A 24,805-nucleotide genomic window follows, 5' to 3' on the forward strand; every position below is an offset into this window, starting at 1 on the left:
TTTCTTCTTTCCCTTCTCCTTTCCTTCCTTCCTTCCTTCCTTCCTTCCTTCTTATAATCATTTACCAGCAAGGTGCCAATCTCCTCTATTTGCAAATAAACATTATGTCTATTGTCTACCACACCTGCATGAGCAAAAGGTTAAGGATCTCATTCACTCACGATACAGTTTAAGAGTAAAACTTAACCCCCACAAACTTTCCCAAAATACTGGCACTTTAAAATTTTCACACATTTTAGATGATTTGGTGTGGGAATTTCATTTTCGTGGCTGATTTTTTTTATTGTCACAGGATTGCATGTGGTCTGAGCTTATCATAAGCCATATCTATTATTCTATTCAAATAATTGGAGCCAAAATTGTCAATGTTACAAGAAATTTAACGGGGGGAAGGGGGTATCTGCAAGTGTACCGGTAGTTAACTATCAAAGAAAGTGATGTTTTAAAAGCAATGTAAAAGTCTGCCTAAATCATAATATCATAATTACGTACACCAATATCACACTTTTGTGTAGAGATAAAAAATTCCAAAATTTCCCAAAAGGGCCATTATTCATAAGGGTCATTACTCATAAGGACCGCTATTCATAATACGAAATCAGGGTCGCTATTCATAAACATGAAGAAGGGGCGCTTTTTATAATTTATATTGGGGGTCACTACTCATCAGGGTTGCTATTCATAATACGAGAAGATTGAAGATGAATAGCAACCCTCATTTCGTATTATGAATAGCAGTCCTTGTGAGTAGTGACCCCCAATGTAAATTATGAATAACGCCCCTTCTTCATGCTTATCAATGCTGAGCCCAATTTCATATTATGAATAGCAGTCCTTATGAGTAATAAACCTCAATGTGAATTATGAATAGCAACCTTCATCTCAAATTGTGAATAGTGGTCCTTATGAATAACGGTCTTTATGCCTTTACGATTAGTGACCCCCTTTCCGATTTATTAATAGTGGTCCTTCAGGTATAGGAAGTTAAACGTTATGAATAGCGGTCCTTATGACTAGCGAGGTTACCCCTTCAAAACACCGTCTTTGAAAATTTGACAATCACATCACATGCTTGTCTTACTCTTTCAAAACAAAAACCGAAATTTATTCTTTGATATAAACATTGTACAACACAAGATTTGTCTTGCATGCTAACCTTGAAATTCAGGGCTAAATTACTGACAAAATAAAGTAACAAAAGAAAATTTGATTGACATGAGAATATATTTTTATTATTTTACGAGGAATACAAGAGAAAAAACATTTCCGTTAAAACAAATTGATGAATTTGTTTACGGCATGAAATTCTTATTCTTCAAAGAGAGAAAGTGACAATACAAGGGAGATAGAGAGTACCGATAAGAGAAAGACAGGGAGTAAGACTGACATACAGAGAGAGAAAGAGAGTGTGTGTGAGAGAAAGAGAGAGAGAGATAGAGAGAGAGAGAGAGATAGAGATATGGAGAAAAAGAAAGATAGAAATATGGAGAGAAAGACAGAGAAATACAGAGAGAGAGAGAAAGAGAGAGAGAGAGAGATAACAGGAAAGAGAAATACAGTGATACAGGTAGAGAAAGCGAGAGAGGGGGAGATAGAAAGAGAGAGGGAGAAAGACAGAGAGAAAGACAAACATATGGAGTAAAAGAAAGACAGAGATACAGAGAGAAAGACAGAGAGAGAGACTAAAAGGAAAGAGAGAAATACAGTGATACAGACAGAGAAAAGAGAGACAGAGGGAGAGAGAAAGAGAGAGGGAGAAAGACAGAGAGAAAGACAAACATATGGAGTAAAAGAAAGACAGAGAGAGAGAGAGACTAAAAGGAAAGAGAGAAATACAGTGATACAGACAGAGAAAAGAGAGACAGAGGGAGAGAGATAAAAGGAAAGAGAGAAATACAGTGATACAGACAGAGAAAAGAAAGACAGAGGGAGAGAGATAAAAGGAAAGAGAGAAATACAGTGATACAGACCGAGAAAAGAGAGACAGAGGGAGAGAGATAAAAGGAAAGAGAGAAATACAGTGATACAGACAGAGAAAAGAAAGACAGAGAGAGAGAGATAAAAGGAAAGAGAGAAATACAGTGATACAGACAGAGAAAAGAGAGACAGAGGGCGAGAGAAAGAGAGAGGGAGAAAGACAGAGAGAAAGACAGAGATACAGAGAGCAAGACAGAGAAATACAGATAGAGAGAGAGATAAAAGGAAAGAGAGAAATACAGTGATACAGACAGAGAAAAGAGAGACAGAGGGAGAGGGAAAGAGAGAGGGAGAAATACAGAGAGAAAGACAAACATATGGAGAAAGAGAAAGACAAACATAAAAGAAAGACAGAGATATGGTCAAACGGAGAGTAAGACAGAGAAAGACAGGCAAATATAGAGAGAGAGAAAGAAAGAAAAAGAGATAGAGATAGAAGTAAAAAGAGAGAAAAACAGAAATAAGGACAAAAGAGAGAGAGAGATAGATAGAAAGAAAGACAGACAGAGAGAGGAAGTTGATTATGATAGACTCCATACCATGGTATTGTTTGTTGCTACAGCTCTACAAGCTTCATCGAGGCATGGTACTCCGCAAATAGATATCACAGGTTGACTAGAATCCCCTGTCCACAAGTCTACATTGGCTGGGTCAAAGGTCAGCATTCCATCTTGCCATGAACCAACCTGGGGAACAAAAATTATAAATGCAATCAATAAAATTGTGTATAAAAAGAATAATTGCGATCAAACAAGAGGTATATTAAAGGTATCTTTAAAATAGAGAAATGTAGCAGCACAAAAAGATGGATCCAGAACATAAACATTTTAGGGCATAATAAATAGTGATATTTGGTCATTAGAAGTTCTATTTTAACATACCAGTATATCTTAATGTAAATTTAGGTAACATTAAGCCTCATTGTACATGTATCTACCAGCGATCCGCCTCTTGACAATGTGGTTTTATGCACCTCTGTGTGATGAAATCATAATTTTCAACAGTTATGCAGTTTTGCATTCCAGACGAGTCTCTTTGTGCCACTATTTTATCGCCGAGCTACCTGTTTTCATGTGCTTATTATCCTATTTTCTAAGTTCATTACACAAACAAGACTATGACCTTCTATTCATGTCAATTCACCAACTACTGTACACGTACGAACACAAGTTGTTCATATTTACACCTTCTCATTTTGAATGTCTATTTATTCATTATTCCGGCAGATACGCTCAATGAACTTTAACAATAATCACCATATTTCATTCACTACAATAGATGTCTGTGGATCTCGCCAGGAATAAAAGGATAAAACACCTGTAAACTTGATTTTTGAATATTCTGATTTGTACTTAACTCTCTTGAAACCTTTGCCTACCAATATTCCCTCATTCCCATAGGTTTTGATACAGCTTCTATATACCCGCTTCCCTTAGGCATGGGGTTCATTCTTTGTTCCATTTAAAACAAAAACTTTTGAAAAAAATCTACACGTTATTATTTATTCTGTTCCAGGAAGGAAATCCATTTGCACACCCAAGTTCCCCGAACCCCGAAACCAGAATTAGCAAACACCAACAATTTGTAAAGGGTTTTCCCTGTAGAGTACATGGTAGTTCAAAAAAACAACGGTGTTTTAAATTTTCTTTTCCGCCATGACGGTAAATTGACCTCATGTTGTATATCACTGACATTTATGGATGGGATTTGATACCCAAGGAAATGGAAGGATTCATGCAGATTTAATCAAACCTCATGTCCAGATTCATATTTTTTCCACAACAATTCTTCAAATAACCGGTGTGTTGGCTCAGTCAGAAGAGCATCCGCCTCACAACCAGGAGGTCGTGGGTTCAAACCCCGGCCGCGTCATACCAAAAGACGTTAAAAGACGGGAGTTGCTGCTACCTTGTTTGGTATTCAATAATAAGGGATAGAGCAACGTAGAGCAACATAGAGCAACATAGAGCAACGTTGATCTGGCGCTGCTCAGTGGCTACCGGGCTCACGATCAATTGGGCAAAAAGAATTTCCATTTTCAGTTTAACTTAATAAAATTTGGAGTGGACTTTAAAAGATTATTATCATTATCATTATGGACCAATGCTGCCTGTAAGACCTAGTGGCAGCAAATATGAGAAGGCTCTTTAGTGTGCCAAAGCCTGGCAGAGCATTTGAGGACACGAAAGAAGAAAACAAAGTGTATATATCCTTTTCTTAAACATGATATTATTTATATTTTTTGCTTGATAAATCTTTATACCGGTAGATATTTGTCACAACTATGAAATTTTAGATGGTTACCATTTCGGTTTTTTTTCTTCTTTATTTTTCATTTTTTTTAAAATTCAGTTATGAATTCTGAGTTTTTGATCGATCGGGTGGGTGGTACATGCACAACATTACTTATTATAGGCTCTGTAAAGCTTGGCTTGTTAGAACTCTTGTGAGCAATGTGCCGCGGGATTCCATATCCTCAAACTGCTGGCGAACAGAGCAACAAGACCAAGCTCTGTAATTATTAGGATCTCTGTCCAGTAGTGCCGTGTTTGTGCCATCGAACTGGATCGACCAAATCAATTGATTCATAATATATATATATTTTTTTCCGTAACATGAGAGAAATTTTAATAGTTTCATACTATTAATTAAATGTAATGTTAACTTTTATTGTATAATTGTTTTAAATGGGGGCATGCTACAAGCACCCCGGGGCAACGTGTCTGACACGGCCGATTGTAGCAACTACTCCGAAGATCAAGATACATTAATCTTGATCTAAGGAGACACGAACGAACAATTATCATTATTATTTTGCTGTCCACACAATGTGCAGTGGGAAACACACAATAACTGAAGAATATTTTGCCCTGTCCCTCCATGTCACACTAGATTTCAAATCAAGCAGATAAACCGTGAGGGCAGTCTAAATTCCTTGATTCAAATCAGATATAGGATAGGCAGGCCTCTGACACATCTACTCAAGGAAATGTTGAATCATTCTGAATAAAACTATCATGTCACTTTCATTTTGAATTATATATTTCATAAATAACAGTGAATAGCAGTGGCCCTTAAATTGAGCCCTGCGGCACACCATATGCTTAGGGATGTGTTTTGTCACCAGATTTATAAATCGGTACAACTTTAGCCTGCTAAACTATTGCAAATGGTGCAGTTTATTCTTTGTTAAAGTGGGAAAAACAATCAAGACCGAGACAAACTTGCATGCATACAATGAAGTATTCAAAATGTACTGTCTGGAAAGGGTAAGCAGTCTCCTATAAAATTGATTTGGGAATAAGAAATAAGTTGACAATGTCTTTCATTGTCTGCCCCCCAATTGAAAGTTAAATGAATTGCATTGAATCTCATCTACACCCCAGTGCAGCAATGAAATCATATTTGTTTTGATTTGGCAAATATGACCTCCGATCCATGATCACTAGACCATTGAATAGCTATTATTCATTGTAGGATGATGTTTTCATACAAACGTATGTGCATAGCTAGCTCTTTGTATGCAGTACCTGTTTAACATCGAAAGGAAATTTTAGTAGAGGTCCCGGACTCCTCTTTCTTCAGACACCAAACAAACATCAACTTCAAGTCTTTTCATTTCTTTCTGTCATTTTCACTCAAATAGGGCCATCGAGATCGCAGGTACATGTATCTGAGTCAATTTTGTGATGCTGCCTCCCTACACAAACCTAATAATCTTACTTTCCTTTCAGTGTTTGTCATCATCATCATCATCGTCTCCATTACCTTTCCAATATTGTTTCGTTTTGTTTCTTACACGTATGTTGTAAGAAAAATCATTTCACTGTAAATTCACACTTTCTTTTCAATGAGATATTTCCAACACCCCCATCTTCAGATTTTCTAAACTTGACTTGGCAAGTTTTACTGATCAAAAACAAGACATCCAATGCATGATCCTGCATGAGTAATGAGTGTTATCTTTCAAGAGAGCTGTTTATTTAAAAAACAATTGAATCTTCTTCTTCTTCTTTTCTCCTCCTCCTCCTTCTTCTCCTCCTTCTTCTCCTTCTTCTTCTTTTTGTTCTTGTTGTTGTTGTTCTTCATCATCTACTTCTCCTTTTTTTCTTGATCTTCTTCTTCATCGTTATTTTACTTTCTTTCTTTCTTCTGCATCAATCTCTTTCTTTTTCTTTTCTTTTCATTCATTTTGAACCTCATAATAGTCATGCCCAACTGAACAGTTAAGTACACATCAGAGTCATGCAATATTTTACAGTCAGGTACCTCTTCAAATATGTTTAGGTGATAGGATTTCTATTATTTGAACAAAAAGTAAACTTAAAACACACCTCACTGATGTTTGCTTAAACATTCCGCTAGCAAATGTTAATGATTTATTACCTCATGACATATGATAGATGATAGTAAGATCAGCTCAAACTTCTAAATAATACTTTGATTTTTGAGTAATTTACCCTGATTCTAATTTTCCTATTAGTCAGAGGCCACAACCATTAAATATAATTGAGTACCTTAAATTTTGAAAGCCAAGCTTCATATGTCTCCTGCACTCATGAAATTAACAATTAAATTTAAAATAGATAAAATATGAAAGACCGTATTATTCAAATCTGTGCTTTATTACTTTAAAAAACTAATCATCTTCAAACCTAAACATCTTTTTTATAATACCATGCATCTCTTAAAGTGCTTTGAATCCAAGCATCCCATACAAAAATTCTGAACTTTAAAAAATCATGAGTAGTTCTACAAGTATTTGGTACAATGTACTTACGACATTGTAATAATTTTTTTGTCATACATGTATTATGAATATCATGATCAGTAGTAAGTAGGGTCATCTATTCAATTAATTTCTCTTTAACAATGTCAAAATCTACAGTTTTTGTAAATGTGTAGCATGCTAAGGCGGCTGATAACTGCTGCCGTCTGTGTCGGGCAGAGCAAGAGGATGTTGAGCACCTTGTTGCAACTTGCCCAGCCCTATCATCTGTGCATCAAGACCTTATCAAACGTATTAAGGATAAGCTCAACACAAAACAGTTTGCAGAATACTTGAGTCTGTCCCTGCCTGCGCTGTTCTTGGAGTTGGAGATCTTTCTCACTCCTGGACCCAATCAGGAATAGTGCCAAAACAAAGCTCCATAAAGATATCCTATATTTTATATGCAATCTTCACACGACCAGTCAAAGTCTACTTAACAACAGTTAAGTACCCCAACACTTAACCAATAGAAAGCCATTTATGGAACTTCAGCAGACTCACAGTGCCGACGATCTCCAATCTTAGCGGAGGAAGGATACAAGAGAGGGAGAGATACTTACATTTTGAAGTGAGTACCCAGCACTAGACGTCTTCATGTTAAAGATATTCAGCATGGTATTAGAAGCGCTTCCATCCTGTCTGAAAGCCTGTTGACCGTCCAAGGGGATTGATCTCACAGTAGCAAGCCATTCCTGCGGTGTCGCAGCCAAGAGCTGTCCACATACACCCATCATGCCGGGGCATTTCTTCTCCTGTAAAAGACGCACTGCTGACATCGCTATCTGGACGGCATCTTTGATTCCTTGATAGTATGGGCTCCTGACGTAGCTGTCGACAAACTGCTGGGCCTGTACACTCCCGCACTGTGGCCTTCCACCGCTTGGCGAACCTACGTTACATCTGGACCACAAAAAAAAGATGAAAAAAACAAAATGAACCATCAAATTATCCAAGTATTACCAGTAATTATTGAAATACCAGTTTGTCCTAAAAAGAAGTAAAAAAATGAATGAATGCATAGATGATTATCAGGGTCATTGAGGCACTAGTGGTGGTAAGAGGGATACATTCACGTCTTTCAATCGACAGGTTGAGGGTTCAAATCCTTGCTTTACCTACATGTAGGTTAACTGAATGGGTCTGTAGAAGGAATAAATTCTCTGCATTTCAATGAAAATTTCAGATTACTAGCAGGCCACCAGGAGCTTCACTGCATGATTACATAGGTACAATCAAATACAAATACTATTACATAGAGAATATTATTGGGAGAAATAGTACTTTTTATAGCTTCATCTTTCACTAAATAGTGAATAAATGACACACATCATATAATATCACGATATTCTTACCCTAAAGATTCCTGGTAAAATTCAACAAACCACGGATCAGCTGTAGTATTGACTGTAGCTGGAGTAAGGCCCTTGAAGTAATCATCAAAGCCCGAGTTGATGTCGGACGTTGTAGGAGAATAACTCTGCGGGAGAACACCTAGCACGCCCCTGGTGACCGTTGGCTGTTGGTCAAGGCTGGAGGGATCTAGTAGAGCCCGATGTCCAAGCACCTTAACACAAACAAAAGAAGGCAACTTGTTTGGAATACATTCTGAGAGCTTCCCCAGTTTAATGAGTAAGAAGGAAACTCTACTATTTCTCTGATACACCATCCTACTTCACAAGTTACTGTAAACGTGGAAATATTTGCGGTACATTAATTCGTGCGGTACATAAATCACGCTAAGATCGGCAAGCACAATTTTAGAACTCGCGAAAATGTAAGCATGACTTCTTATGCATGTTTTGAATGGGCTGCAACGCGAATTTAAAGGTAAAGACCAGTATTGGCAACGCCCCAATTTCAAAAAATGAAATGGAAGCTCTCATTACCAATCATGTGAAAGAATATGTTTTGACTAATACATGATGATAAAAAATTTGCCGGGAAACCGACTACTAATTCATATATTTGGTAAATTTATTTCTCTCATGGTCTGGTGAGAGAGATAGGGTAGTCCCATATACATCTTTCTGTGTATAGTGCTTGTAACTTTACGAAGAATGAGCCAAATTTCTTATCATTTTGATGATTCCAGAACCTTGCAGATGCTAGATGCTAGATGATCGACCTTTTCTGATCAATTCCACAACGTTTCTTTCACAATGCAATCGCATGACCATTACTGGTCTTTACCTTTAAGAACCCGCGAATATGTTTTGGGGTCGCACAAGAATAACAGCGTTTACAGTACATTGTAAGATTAGAGAGCATACACAAACAAATTTGTGTAACTGTTTCTCTCAGTTTCTCAATCTATCTTTCCCTCCCTCTCTTCCTAACCATCCCTATCTCTCTTTCTCCTTCTCCCTCTTCTACTGTATCTTCCCCTATACATTGTTGTATCTCTTCCCATCTACCCTTCTCCCACCCCCCCCCCCCCAACTCCCCCTCTCTCCCTTTCTTTCTCTCTTTCTCTCTTGCTACTTATTTTCTCAATGTAGCTTTGCCTCTCTCTATATATATATATATACAAACTTGGTTTCATCTTTCATCTCTAAATGTAACTCACCCACTGCAGCTCTGCACCTGATGCATCGGCGGCGTCATAGAGGCCTTGCGCAAGGTATGACGACGTGAACAGCACCACGACTTTAACCTTAGGTTTAGCACCGATGTCGGTCAAGACCTGATTGAATACACTCGCTTCAGCGGTTCCCTCAGGTATCCTACTCTGGACAGACACGCAGATACCGTTAGATTCGGCGATGTCCTGAAACGTCTGACCTGCTGACCTCTCTCCGGAGTTATCTGTAGTCACCATGGCAACGTAAGTCCAACCCATTCGCTTCAGGATAGCAACCAATGCCTAGGTAAATCACAAATGGAATACGCAATCCATGAGGTAAATAAAAGTATCCAAATATACATACACATGGACACATGATTAAGTTCAATTTGCTGAAATCCAACTCAGAAACACAGAATGCAGCATTTCTATTTTTTGTAAAATTTTACAAATCCCTGAACATTTATATAGAGAGGTTGCATAATTAATAATTACATAATTCTTCTTATTCTTTATCAGATATTTCTCAAATTTTCATCTACTGGTACCCTTAATTTTCTATTTCTACATCTATTCAATTTGACTTGATGCCAATGTGAACCCGTATCAGTCATACTAGTACCGGGGCCCCGTTTCATCTAACTTCTTACCAATAACCAATGCCAAAGCTCTATAACAACTTTGCTCTCAGCCAATCAAATGCAAGGATTTCAGTAGCTTATAACACGTTTTATAACTTGTCATTGAAAACAAGTATTATCATTATTTACTCATACTAAAAGCATTTACGCTGTCCGACTCTCGACAGATGACATCATTGATTTAGTTTTCTGGGGGATACTTGTATCGATATCATTTAGGGACAGAACCTTGAGAATCCAAGTCTTACTCTTGCGATGTCATCATCGGATGGAATCGTACGTGAGAAGAATGAATACTCGTTGTCTGACGTCAGCATAGCTTGAGTGGCCGCGTAACTGATGGCAGGTACCATAGCATCGGTCAGGAGGGCGTCAACGGCTGGACCCTCATCGTTAATCAGGTGACCAATCACAACTGAGAAAGAAAAAAACATGGAAGAATTTGACAGGAAATTTAGATAAATAAGCAATTGATGTATTATGCTTCATTCATATCCTAAGTGGGTGTATACAAAAATAATTTCTGCATTGAAGAAAAAAAAATCACTCAGTAATCTACTTTTAAAAACAATATTAAAAAATTAAAAATACAAAAACACACAAGTCAGTTAAACTTTGGACAAATAATGAACAAAGTACACTTTTGCAACTTAATGAGTATAGCATCTTTTTAAATGAGATTATAGCATTGTTTTGTATTAGTTTGTGAGGTGACGATTTATATCTTACTTACTTGGTTTAAACTAAATACAGCATTATCACATTACGGTGTATATAAGTTTCTGAGGTGGGGGTTTATGTCTTACTCAGTTTAAATGTAGCTTTATCACATTGTTGTGTATTAGTTTGTGAAGTGGCGGTTTATATCTTACTTACTTGGTTTAAATGCAGCACTGTCACATTGTTGTGTAGAAGTTTGTCTTGTTGGTGTTCTGTCACCCAAGTATTCCATCGCTCTCTGCACGGCAACCTGTCTTGAGTTGCAAGTGTCCCATGCCTCCAAACCTGTCAAAATAAACATTAAATTTGAATTGAATTGATATGCCCTTTTAGAATATTCCATGATTGCAGACATACTGAATTGACATGGATAACAATCATACAAAAATGCATACAAATCAACAAAGGGATATACTATTACAAAAAAAATAAGATTATATCCCTGGGGGGGGGGGGGGTACTCACATATTAAGACATACAGGGTGTGCCGCTCTAATGGGTAACTTTTTCCCAAAAATTCCTTAAACATGGGTCCCACTTTTAACAAAAATACCATTAAAAATAAGTCCATTTTTCTTTTTTCGAGGATAATGCCCCCTAATAATGGATATGGGTTTTGAGGCTTGAGCGGCACACCCCGTCCAAACCAAATCTGAGTATCCCCCTGGGGATTATATAGACTACAACTAGGTTCTATAATCATCAAATTCAAAGCTGCTTGTACACATCATTCCAAATTACTGACAATGGCAGAGAAAATTGAAGAGAGAAGTTAGAGGGGTTGAGGGAAAACAAGAGAGACCACCCCCCCCCCCCCCAACATCCACACACAAAAATATATATAGTCTGTGGCATACTATAACTATACATGTAAGTGCACGTAGGTCTATAGACTAATACAAAATTAAAATGTGGCCCTGAAATCCCCCCCCCCCCCATGCCCCTATCTGCAGCAATTTTAGACCAAACAGGGCACATAAAGGAGTTGACAAACTTTTTTTTGGGGGGGGGGGGTGCAAGGGGGGGTGCTAGGGTGGGGGTGGGGACTTGTCAGATAATTTTGAACTTATTCGCCCCCCTCGATCATGCAAATGAAATGCCCCATCCTTTCCCCACCCCTTCCCACAAAACACAATCTGGTTTACTTGTAAGGTCCATCTTAACTTTTGAACACAAGAAAGAACTTTGAACAGCTGTATGCACGTGCCCCCCCCCCCCCTCCCCCGATAAAGATAAATTGGGGATTACAAACACAATATGCAGCACTCGGGACTGTTACCAATTTTGATTCCATTTGTAGCTGTTGCAGCATCGTTGTTTATTGTATGAATGGCAGCTTCTAGTAACTGAATGTTTTGATGGTCTGAAATGCCATTTCCACATGAAAACCCGTCTCCACTTGCAGCGTAGAATGGAAAAAGAAATCCAAGAGTAATGTCCCCCGGAATAATGCCTCTGCGATCGCTTTCACACTGCGGACGAGCAAATGGGAGGACGGCAACGAAGATCAAAAGAACCGCTCTTTCGATGTTTCGCAAAGTGATCATGATGGGCTATACATGTATTCGTCTGAATTCCTGCAAATCCAAATATTTGAGAGTAAAATTAATCAAAATTCACATTTTTGTGTTTTAGTGTTGCTGTGAAACACAATAATAGAAATAATTTGAACAAACAGGGTCATACAATGTAACAATATACTCAGGGAGGAAGAAACAATTCTCCGCTTAAGCGGAGGGGATATTGCATCTCATTAGAAATGAGATGGAATTGGGATGGACATAATAATTAGTTTGCAAAAGCGTTTGAACCACATTTGCAATATAAGATAAACAAATTTTGACGGTAGATGCTGCAAAATACTTTCAAATGATCCCTCTTTTCGGTTAGGAATTATCCCTGCATGTCATTACATTGCCATATACTCGGGCATATACTCTGAGTAGTGATATTGTTCATATCACGCGCAACTAATCTCGACTTTCGAAATTATTTGTTGTCTCCTACTTTGTTCTGGAACTGTCACACCTCACTGTTTATTTTTCATTAAGCTTATGTTGATTCAGGCTAACTTTTATAAACTATTACCCCCCCCCCCCCCCCCCCCATCTAGCTTTCTCCAAGGAAACCTAGATCTACATTTAAACAAATGCTTACAAACTTTGAAGTTCGGTACCTAATTCGGTGGAGTATATTAAATCGGGGTCATTCTGCATGGCTGTTATTTTGATGGTACAATATATTCAGAAGAGTATAGGGCTTTATACAGCTCATGTAATATGATTTTAGCCTAAAATGTAAAAATTTAAATTAACAAAAAAAGGACAAGTCATAATTTATAAGAGGAAACTAGGTTTTAGGTTACGTAGGAACCATTATGCAGTGATTATTTTTTCGGAAATAGAGCAATGTAAAAACAAACAAACAACTTACAAACAAACTAGAGGCCGCCCTGGAATTAATTAAAGGAGACCCCCCCCCCCCACCCCCAATCATTCAGAAAACCTCCCAGAGATGCCAAAATAATCATGTTTTAACGGACCTCAGTGATCCTATTAAACAGAAAAGAGATGTAGATATGAAGATCAGACTCTAATTTCCTTGGGTGATCAAACTGCTCTAAAATAAAAGGTATACAATTTCAAACAATAATGAAATGCAAGATGATTTGTTTTTCTTCTCCGCTTAGTCGCTACGTGACCTGGCAAATAATAGAACATGAAAGTACAAGGGCGTCACTACAATACAAACTTTTAGGCTCGCAAAATTATGATTTTCTCTCTTCGTAAGGGTGCGGGGTGTATCTTGACAAACACTTCACCGATCAGGTCGTCTGCTCTCCCCCACAACAATTACAACAAAAAGTATTTACTAGAAAATAACGCTAAAATCGAGTCGCTGCTCGTGTATAGAAGAGTTGCACAATGCTTCGTTGTAAACATTGTAAGTGTACATCTAATGTATATGTTTAAAAGTAAGTCTTTTTTTATAGATAATTATACAAATAAATTTTGAGTCATTTGGACGCATAATATAAATTATGCGGAAGTTTTTTTTCCATAATTATAAAAGATTCCCCATCATTTTCATAACAGTAATCTCGACTTTCAAATTCATAACTTTCTTAATCCTTCATTTTTTTTCACTATCGAAATTGTCTTAGTAATATGGCCTACACACGACGTCAGTAGCTCACAAGTTCACGGTATAATAATACTGAAGCCATAATAATGACCCATTATAATGTACAATATTGATAATTTAAGGCATAATTGATTCAAATAGGCCGATTTATTAACAATTGAAATTTGTATGGATATTTCTTTCCTTGGGATACTGACGAGTTGTTCCACTATTAATAGACATGAATAAGTGAACTACAATACTTGGAATCCAGTCTGCATACACCACTTGTTGCTATGTTGGACAAGCCTCGAGTAAGCTGTCAGGTTGTCAAGAGCAACCTTTGTTTAAAAAATATGCACAACATTTGGAGAATTATGTTTGCAAACCGGTCAATTGAGTCAAACTGGATCGAGCTGATACAGTATCAAATCGAGGGAATACATGAATAAGCAGCATGCATGCAGTAGTTGAACTGTTACGCTCTGGGACATCCATTGTGCGTGGTGGAACGGACTCGGGGACAGAATGGACATAAAATCATGGAAAAATTCAGAGAGGTTGGATTTCTATTCAGGCAGTGTTTATGTTAGGAGTGAATTCATTGTGAACACAAAAATAGTTAAGGACATGGCCAGCCAAAAGCAAAAAAAAAAAAAACAGTTCTCATGGAAACGAACTTGGAAACGAATGGTTCTTGCGGCTCACACCGAGGTCACACCTCCCTAAAATTGCATTTGATTTGCGAAATGATTACAAATCCCTCTTCTCCTTAAAGGGAATTGTTAACATTGTTTATAATTTCAAAAAACGCTTTTAGTATAGTTCACTGGAATATTTTAACCTCTTAACAAAATTAATTTATACTTTTTAAATCACACTTTATATCAGATCATGTTTGTTCTTTCTGTCCTCGACCGTCTCCGTCTCTCTCTCTCTCTCTCTCTCTCTCTCTCTCTCTTTTATCTTTCTCTCATCTCCTCTCTCTCTAATCTCTCTTTCTCTTTCTATTGATATCTTTCAATCTATCCATACCACTTCCTTCCTATATACGCGTGAGCTAATTAGAAAAACAAGAGTTTACTGCATTTACCTTGTTTCCGCTTCTGCATTTAATATACATGACACAGGAGAGAATTAACATGGAGTATAGACGCAGAAAATACAGTTACATGTTTGTGTATGTCAGAGAGGACTTGTTTATTTTTGTTACCAGTGTAACGTATTATTATTGTGTTAATAGCCTGACCCATAATGCCCGACAGATAAAATCACCGCAATCCAGGCCTATGTGGATTTCCTTTCAAACTTATTTCAGAAATTGATCGTAGATCGAACATAATCATGCAAACCTGCTGTATATCTACATCACCATGCAAGCCGACACTTACAAGCAGCATATAATCACGATTGTAATAGAAGTGCGAGAATAGTATATAGGCCATATAATATAAATAATAATTATTCTTTTCGTTTACTCAGGGAAGCCTCATTATCTTTAAAGCTGTTCTTCCTGAGGGTCCTGTAATGAGTATTACCCCAGCCATTGCCAAGGTACCCATTTACACCTGGGCGGAGAGTGGCAATGTGGATTAATGTCTTGTCAAATGACGTAAGTGCCTGGCTGGGATTCGAACCTTCAACCATTAGATTAGAATCACTATACCACCACACCTTAATTTCCCACCAACTTTTCTTTCATTCAACTCAATTTGAGTAAACAGCCCCAAATATCTTAGGTGAGTTTAAATTATTCTTTAAAGTAAGCTTGAAACGCTTTTAATTATAGATTATAGATGTTTTATTATAAGTTAAATGTACCGACAAGAGCAGGTACCTGGGGCGAATTTCAACTTTCTTTTGTGTTTGTGCGCTGATCTGGTGTCTTTTCACTTCAAAGTTTGTTCACGAACAAACAAATAAAAAAAATAAAAAATATATTCTCACAATTTTGGGGTATCTTTTCACTTGCAAATACGCTGACAGCACCCTTAATTCATCCCCTACGACATCCTAGCCCCTAGATGGTGACGGTGCATGGATGGGCGGGTACACGAGGATACCTCTTAAGACTGCCGTCCATACTTCATCATAACTCTACGACAATGCCAATACGTTAACAAAAGTATAGATTAACAAAACAGATTTCAGATCCACATTATAGCGATAACCATTTGAATGAAAGCGAACTCTCCAAAAATGAACGACTATAGAACTTACCAATGAGAAACGATGCAGAGACAGCCACAGCCTACTACTGTATCATGGCAAATAATCCAACGATGTGAGCAAATAATAGAGATCAGAAGAATAATCACAGGAAGGCGGAAATATGGTTTGATTTGTACTGCTGTGAGCTGCGCATTGAACTTCCAAAGTATAAAACGATTCTATTGAAGGAGTGGTATAGTACACAGAAACTTGGTAAACAGCACAGTCTTGCATTGACAATGCAAACGTTCAAGTTGTGCCGTTCAGTTCGTGAAGTTCCAACACTGTTTAAAAAAAAGTTACCTGTGTAGTTTTCCGAGTTCACACGAACAGTATTCTATTGCTAAATTTAGTCGCGTGCCCTTTTTTTCTCCAAGTAGAATAATTGACAAATCAAAATCAAGAAACTATTTACTTATTATACTCATCATTCTATTATTTAGTATCATTATAATTTTTCTCGACTATTCGACAATGTTCGATGAGACGTTCTATTTTCAACTTTTCATCATTCATATTTCATTTTTATGTACATAAATATAACTCTCCATTCTTACCCTACCCTTGGAATAACAAGCTGCGATAAAAATACTTTTTTGGGGTCGAATCTGCCCTTGGCGTTGCCTGGTATACAGCCATGGCAATGCAAAGTGTTGCGTTAGGCCCTACCCTTCTTTAATAACAATCGTCCATATACATTGCGAGGTGTTTCTCACCTTATATGTTTGTATTCGACTGTACTGATATTTGGAGTGGCTGACGTCATGTACGTTTATATCTGACACAATTTCAGGTGCCCTTTTGAGACTTTTGAGAATAGAATTTCATCCGGGGGCATAATAGGGGGCATAATATATTCTCGTGTTCAAGAATATACATAAAGACGTGTGCTAGGTTTTGTTTTTGCCTGGGGATGTACTTCTTCAACTTTGAAAGAAAGTGTTAAGCCATTGCGTTTCCTTACCAAAGGTTTGTCATTCTCTTAACCCATTGCCTACTGTAACATGGAGGCCCCCAGGGCTCAAATTAATTTTTTGTCCACGGGGGCTCTTCCAAAAAAAAAGAGCCCCGTGAGCCTTCTCACGGGGGCTCTTTTAGTGCTGACGGGGGCTCTTATTTTAATACAAATTTCCATTGAATTGGTACCCATGAAACTCCTAAATTCCTTGGTATTTTATCATTATCATTTATTTAAGTCGGCAATTTCCCTCTTAGAAATGTATTTGTTACATAGCTGTTATTGACTTTTATCCCCGTGATGACATTCTCTCCATTTCTTCCCGGTCGGCACATAATGTCCTCCTCATTATTCGGAGCAACCTTATTTACATTCTTTCTTTACTTTAAGTCTTTACCATATCCTTCCAAAACACAGGGGCGGATCTAGCTTTTTGCTAAGGGTGGGAGGGGGTAACCCGAATGCGATGTGGAGTATTGTCCACGAGCTGCGTAGCGGCGAGGCGATTTTTGTTGTTGCTATTTTGAACCCCCGTAAGTGATGTTTACATTGTCCACGAGCCGCGAAGCGGCGAGGCGATTTTTTTTTTTTTTGGTGCTATTTTGAACCCCCGTTAGTGATGTTTTCCTGGCATCTACTGACATCTTCTAATACTGTGTAGGTCTGGACACATGATAGCATTTCCTATGCACATCACATTTTCACTTGGCAGCCCAAGGGGGGGGGGGGGGGGTCAAACCCCCTAAACCGCCTATTCCCCCCCCCCCCGTCATATTTTTTAAATCATGTTTTTACAAGAAGTTCAGAGCTTTTGCATCACATAAGCTTTGCTATAGGGCAATCGAACATGTGTGATTAGTTCATTTGTATGAAACGGACTGACGAAAGTTTGAAATAAATCGGACACGTAATAAAAGAAATATGGATGTCCGAATTTATTGTGATCGCTAAATCTATGCGAATCTCAAATTGGCTGTTTTGTAAGTGGATTGTAAGGTATTCATGGACAACTCCTGCGTTTGTCACTTGACAAAAAATATCATTAATTTCTGTGTTTAAGTGCCCCCCTCCCCTTGGGGTACTACTCCAAATTATCATAGGTTACCTGAAAACAATCTCCTGAAATACCTGAGTATACATTTTGGAAAAATTGACACTTTAGTCATTTTATATACTGGAAGAAAAAAAAGGAAAATTGTTCGGCACTTCGTCAGTTTTATTTTGATACATTATTTAATTAATACTTATTTATTCTAAATACAGTTGGCACAAAGGAAGTACAATTTAGGTTATTATCTCACTCTGCTGCATTATTATTACATTTATTTGATCGATCTTGTACACTGGATCAGTGGTGCCAACTTCAATTTGTGAAGGAGGGCGAAAGAGGGCGCCATCCCAGTATCTAAAACTACAGCCATAAAACCCGTGGAGACAAAGACAATATGTTTTTTAGAGAAAATATACGGGTTCAAAATAATGGCTAGATATATATAGAAAGGTCATGTAATCGAAGCCTGGCACGATAAAATAGCGATTATAATAATGATAAAAACGTTGCTTATAAAGCGCATTTCTCTAAGCGCAAAAAAAAAAAAAAAAAAAAAAATTGCATCGGCCGGGAATTGAACCCGGGTCCCCCGCGTGGCAGGCGAGAATTCTACTACTGAACCACCGATGCTTCACGAAAGCAAGGCCAACACAATAAACAGTTTGAACAGTTTGAAATTACATTCTAATGATATGGTTTAATAATGTAACACTTTTATTGTCAGCAAGGACAAATCTTTTTATTCATTAAAGATGATTGTGATTCGTATTATAACAGTGTTATTAAATATCATGAATTTTGTCAGAACTTGAAATACGGTATAAAGATAGCCTTGATCTCTATTTTTATAAATCGACTAGAACCAGACAATCGTGACATCGGAATCGTATTGCATCCTTTGTTAGTAGGGGTCTCCAAACTCCTAAACATTAAAACAAAGAAGAGAACTCATATTGTTTCATCAGCATTCTTGGGCGGTTTTAATCTATGGACGAAATGTGAATCAACAAGTGATTCATTATGGGTATGTTGCACATTAGGAGATGGTGTCATTATCTTTTTCAAACCAATTTTTATATCCCTTTCACATTAAAAAAATTTCCTGTATTTCGCATTTTAATTCGGGGCACATGCCCTACAACCCCCTCCAGCTACACCATTGATTGTAAATGTTGACTGATATCTTAATTAGAAAGACTAGGAAGAACAAGTTGGAACTTGTAGAAAAAACACACATATATATATATATATATATATATACACTTATACACTTATTTTTACGATTAGGTAAATAGTACCAAAGAGATACCAGCTCTCTTTGATAGTACGAATTTCCTCGCCATTCCAAAGTAAACAAATTAATTGTCTTGTTTTTGGTCAAAGAGGGCGCTATGCTACATCTGCGTCGAGATTATGTATAGCTGGTTCTATTCATCAATGGAGAGGAAAGTTTAATTTTTCCTTTATAAAAAAAGAAAAGAAAAAAAGAAGCAGACATGGAGATTTATTTTAACTGGTGTTAACAGTGGATCTATAAACGAATTCAAGTCATTGGCAAATCCCATTCATTTAGGGGAGAGGGGCACAAACAACAGTACTGATCTGGCTCGTTTTCAATACACATTAAGTACCGATACACGGACACACCCACAGAATCAGTGTGCTAACTCAAAAGTGTGGCCCTCCCTAGCAAAAAGTTTTAGACCACTTTTGGGAATTATGATGTAACGCCACATACATTTTAAATACACCGCCAGTGAACAAGATCCATACGATATTTCGCTCTTGAAATCCGGCATCAAATTTATCTACATATTCCCCAGACGTAATACGCGCGTTGGCAACACGAATGAATACACACCTTCCCCTCGCACGTCTGTGTGCTCCTCCCCCTTCCTCCATCTACTTTGTTTACATGCCACGCCCCCTTCATGGGAACATACAAGGGGACTTTCCCGCGTGTATCGTCTATGTTCATTACGTAATGTACACGTTATAGAGATTAAGATATGCTTTGATTGATCAACCCTTTCCTTTTATATAACGTGTGTAGGTTTTAGAGGTGAATGACCAACACTGACCAAGCTTTTCACGGCGACACTGGACGTACACATACACGATTCGCTCATATTCATTCCGTAATTGGGGCTTTGGTGTAGCTGATGTCAGTGTGTGTGCTGGTAATGCATGTATAGTGAGTTGCGTGAGTTAGTCGCGGGCAGCGAGAGAGAAAGAGAGAGAGGGAAATAAGGAGAAAACGTGCGTGTACGGAAAGCGATGTATATTTCTGTACCAGTTTTCGTTGATCTCACGTTTTACTCTCATCCATCGGGTTTCTGTGAGTGTCACATCGTTGCTGCGTTATCCCATTGAATATTCTCACCAACCGGTAGACATCTCTGTCTACATCAGCGTCCACGCAGCTTGTGCTATGTACTGAAAGATGTAATCATCATCACGTCATTTTCGCCTTGGAAAATAAGGGTTTGTTTTTCAGCACCGAAGGGTGTTCATGGTGGGCGGCCACCCGTTTACTCTGGGGAGTTAATTACTGAGGGATTCGCTGGCGATCAAGTGTGTTTTGTTTGTGATCTCCGGGTCGAACTTCCCTGCATCGGGAGTGCAGACAACGAATGTGAATGTAGTAACTTCTCGCGCAACCTGTAGATTTAGCGCAGCTTTGCAACATTGTAAGCCGGTTTTTAGCACTCGTGTTTGATACCGGGTTGATTATACTAGTATACAGCAGTGATGCCCATCAGCAGATGTGCTATGGAGATGTCTTAATTCGTGAGCATTTCTTGTCCGTGTTATATTGTGAGTGTAAGCTGGTGGATACTTGGACGTCATCGACTGTTTCATTGTCGTCATCGTCGTCGTGATCATCATCCACCATGGGGAGTTTAATGGAGCTGCAGAAGGTTTTACGGCAGAAGGAAGAGAGGATAACCGAGCTGCAAGCCCTCCTCAAGTATCGAGATGAAGAGCTGGCGGAGATGCGAACCAAACTTGATAAATTCATGTCGGTTTTACCCACCTCACCATCTCTGGTGAACATCTGCCGTCAGCCAAGGTTGAAGCGAGCCCTAGGAATCTCCGCCGAACCCCAGACACAGAGGTCGGTCCAGGAATTGACGGCGCAGGTCTTTAATAAGTACCCCAAATCAAAAAGGTAAGAGGAAAAAAAATGGATGAATGATTGAATTTGGTAGATAAATGGCGACGAGATGCGTGGTAATTAGAACATTGAGGTGACAATTGGATTGAATTATGATATCGTTCGAAGTTACAGGTATGAGAGAGAGAAATATACTAAATCATAATTACATCCTATCCGAGAATTCAGAGTGTCAGGCAGTGGCGTACCTATGGGGGGGGCAGGGGGGGCAGAGTGCCCCCCCTGACGGGCTCCAGGAAAAAAAAAGAAAAAGGGGAAAGAAAAGAAAAGAAAGGAAAAGGAAAGAAAAAGAAAAAAGGAAAAGGGAAGAAAAAAGGAAAGAAAGAGAAAAAAGGAAAAAAAGGAAAGAAAAAAGGAAGAAGAGAAAAGGAAGAAAAAGGGAAGAGAAAAGGAAAGGAATAAAAATGGGGAATTAAAAAAAAAAAAGACCATGGCCGTACGCACCAGGGGGGGGGGGCAGTTGACCCCAGATATATTGAAAACTTACAGTTTTTTTCCTGAAAATGTAGTGTAGGTCTATACCAAATCCTTCAATTCTACTTTTGAAAATGCAAAAGTACCCTCATGACCAGTTCGGTCGCTCGAACTCCCTTCACTCCTTTTGCTTTTGAAATTCTTCGAAAACTTTTAACGCATCTTTCCCCCTCCCCCACCAGAAAAATATTCCGCATACGGCCCTGAAAAATGAAAACAAATGAAAATAGGAAAATATAAGTGATATAACAAATTTGAAACTCTTCGCTGGCGCGAACTGCTTGCTAGCCTATTTTGTATTAAATGTTTTCACTTGCTCGTCCCCCTGAAAAAAAGAAAAGGATTAGTATTGCCTGGAATACAATTGTGCCTGCCCCGACGGGCCCCGACCTGCAACCATGGCAACAATAACACACAATTATGTACCAAATGTTACTAAAAGAGACTAATTCATTTTTCTCGCTCGCTACACACGCTCGCGAATAAAAGGAATTGAATCGCGTTAAACGCGATTGCGTCCATCCTGACCTGCACCAATAAAAACAAGTTTATTTATTAATTTCTATTAAAAGAGAATTTATTTTTTTTGCTTGCTCGCTATGCTCGCTCGCCAAAATGGAATTGACACCGCTAACGTGCCCGCCCCAACCTGCAATAACCAGTTAATAATTATGTACCAAACGTTATTCAAAGAAGTTTTGGTGTGCTCGCGTGCTCGCCAAAATGGAATTAACATCACCTTATAGACATGATTGTGTAAGCCCTGCCCTGCAACAAAAAATCTGAAATAATTTTATGAACCAATTATCATTACAAAAATTTTGCTCGCTCGCTACGCTCGCTCGCCAAAATAGAAATAACACCGCTTTCAATAATCACGTCCCTGACATGGAACAATGAACCCAAGTTTATATACCATATTTTCCCTATAAAAGAGAAGAGATTTTTTTTGCTCGCTCGCTACGCTCGCTCGCCAAAATAGAAATAACACCGCTTTTAATTATCACGTCCCTGACATGGAACAATGAACCCAAGATTTATGTACCATATTTTCCCTATAAAGTGAAGTGATTTTTTTTTTGCTCGCTCGCTACGCTCGCTCGCCAAAATAGAAATAACACCGCTTTTAATAATCACGTCCCTGACATGGAACAATGAACCCAATTTTTATGTACCATATTTTCCCTATAAAAGAAAAGTTTTTTTTTTTCACTCGCTACGCTCGCTAGCTCGTGGAATGATGTGCCCACCACTAATAACCTGCTACAATATCATTAAAAAGAGAAATGTAGGGGGTTGCCTGCCCGCCAAAATGGGATTGACATTACCTTAAACACGATTGTGCCCGCCCCCTACCTGCAACAATGAAACAAATTTTATTTAGCAATTCATTGAGAGAAAGATGTATTTTCGCTCGCTAGCTAAAATGGGTATAACTTCATCCTAAACATAATTGTTCCCGCGCCCGGCATGGGACAATTGAACCAAGTTTAAGTGGCAATTATTAAAAAAAGAAGTGATTTTTTTTCTTGCTCGCTACACTCGTTTGCAAAAAAATGAAATTAACGTCGCTAACAAGTGAATGTTCCCAGCCCCAACTTGCAACAATACCAGTTTATATACCAAACGTTACTTAAAGATTTTTTTTTGCTCGCTCGCTCGCCAGAAGTGAAAATTAGCATCGCCTTTTTTGTTTGTTTCGGTCGCTTGCCCCCCCTGACGGAGTACCCCAGGTACGCCACTGGTGTCAGGGTGGAATTTTCTTAAGAAAAAGTTTGTTATGACACATTTTCATTATTTGTTTTGATGGTTTGTTTTACCTAATGTGCTTAGAAAGCATGTGTAAGTTGGTAAGTAAGCAACCAGGGAACCGACGGCTTTAAGTCCTCACCGAGGGACTTGGTAATGCGGATTAATGCCTTACCATAAAGGGTACTAGCGCAGCGAGTTGGTTTTGAACCCGGGATCTACCTCCCGGTTACGAGACCACTGGTCTACCACTGAGCCATCCCGTATCCTCACGTCAGAGTTAATAAACCCCAAATATGTGGATGTTTAGCACGTCGATTTTATTATAAATCCACATTTTCATTTATTTGGTCATTCGATTCATACACGCATACACCCTATCTCTCTCCTCTCCTCTCCAATCCAAATGCAGAGAGTAGAAATCTTTGAGGAGAGTCACATCAAAGGTACTCTGTCCCATTTGCTGGCCAACAAATGAGTATGGTAAAACCGGTCACTCAAAGATTTTTACTTTTATGAAGCACTTGTTTTGAGGGCTGCAATATTACACCGTACCACAGACGCTGATAACACGCAGGCCCATCATGCATATCAGATTTTTTAAACTGGCAACCTTGTTAAACAATTTCTTTCAGGATGACTTAGATTTGGAGTTGAATCCACTCCAACATTGAAATGGAATCCACTCCGAAGCAGTGGTTTGAATTAGTAAACTAGAATTAGTAAACATTTTCTTTCTTAACTTTCTTTCCACTTTTTATTTAGAAACTTTCTGAACAAAATCTGTATACGTGACACTCTATTCCCCTACATACTCCTATAACAGCGTCATGTACACCCCCTCCCCCTTTTCACCTTTATAAAACGAACAAAAAATGATCCCTGATAATATGAAGAATTCATTGTTTCTACTGTACATTTACGGATTTCGGGAAGTGCAGCATCGCGTTGCCAAGCACGCCTCATTTTCCCGTGAAGCATCGGTGGTTCAGTGGTAGAATTCTCGCCTGCCACGCGGGGGACCCGGGTTCAATTCCCGGCCGATGCAAGTTTTTTTTTTTTTTTTTTTTTTTTTTTTGCGCTTAGAGACTTCGGTGGAAAACACCGTTTTTATTATGATTTTTATTGTTAATGTTATGTTATCATGCCAGGACTGGAATACATTACCTTTTCTATATGTACATTGTGTTGCGGGTAAGCCTGAATCCGATGACCGGGGTAATATTGCATATCTGTAACGCGCATTGAGAAGGCCTGCGGTCCTGAAATGTGCTATTAAAAGAACGAACTATTATTATTATTAGTGTCAGGGTAACGCAAAATGAATCTCCTGTTAATGAATTTAGTATTGGGGTGACGCGAAACTTTTTATTTCTTGTAAGGGTGCCA

The 24,805-nt window shown here is 38.3% G+C and overlaps 1 protein-coding gene and 2 non-coding genes across 3 annotated transcripts in view; 1 reads left to right on the top strand and 2 right to left on the bottom strand.

Annotated features, from left to right (window-relative positions):
• LOC582405 overlaps positions 1-12,244 on the bottom strand; it is a 32,816-nt gene extending 20,572 nt beyond the window's left edge. Inside the window, exons 1-7 of the mRNA XM_030979506.1 lie at positions 11,952-12,244; positions 10,829-10,957; positions 10,201-10,367; positions 9,315-9,611; positions 8,101-8,312; positions 7,309-7,648; positions 2,517-2,663 (exon numbers count right to left, since the gene is read on the bottom strand). Coding sequence (XP_030835366.1) covers positions 2,517-2,663; positions 7,309-7,648; positions 8,101-8,312; positions 9,315-9,611; positions 10,201-10,367; positions 10,829-10,957; positions 11,952-12,219 — 1,560 coding nt within the window. The 5' untranslated portion in view covers positions 12,220-12,244. The remainder of the gene's footprint in view (positions 1-2,516; positions 2,664-7,308; positions 7,649-8,100; positions 8,313-9,314; positions 9,612-10,200; positions 10,368-10,828; positions 10,958-11,951) is intronic.
• Positions 12,245-18,574: 6,330 nt separating this feature from the next.
• Positions 18,575-18,645, bottom strand: TRNAG-GCC. Its single transcript has one exon. It is a non-coding gene; the product is annotated as a tRNA-Gly (tRNA).
• Positions 18,646-24,393: 5,748 nt separating this feature from the next.
• TRNAG-GCC lies at positions 24,394-24,464 on the top strand. Its single transcript has one exon. It is a non-coding gene; the product is annotated as a tRNA-Gly (tRNA).
• The last annotated feature ends 341 nt before the right edge of the window (positions 24,465-24,805 follow it).

This window comes from Strongylocentrotus purpuratus, unplaced genomic scaffold (assembly GCF_000002235.5).
Source record: "Strongylocentrotus purpuratus isolate Spur 01 unplaced genomic scaffold, Spur_5.0 spur5_scaffold_10, whole genome shotgun sequence".
NCBI classification, from domain to species: Eukaryota; Metazoa; Echinodermata; class Echinoidea; order Camarodonta; family Strongylocentrotidae; genus Strongylocentrotus; species Strongylocentrotus purpuratus.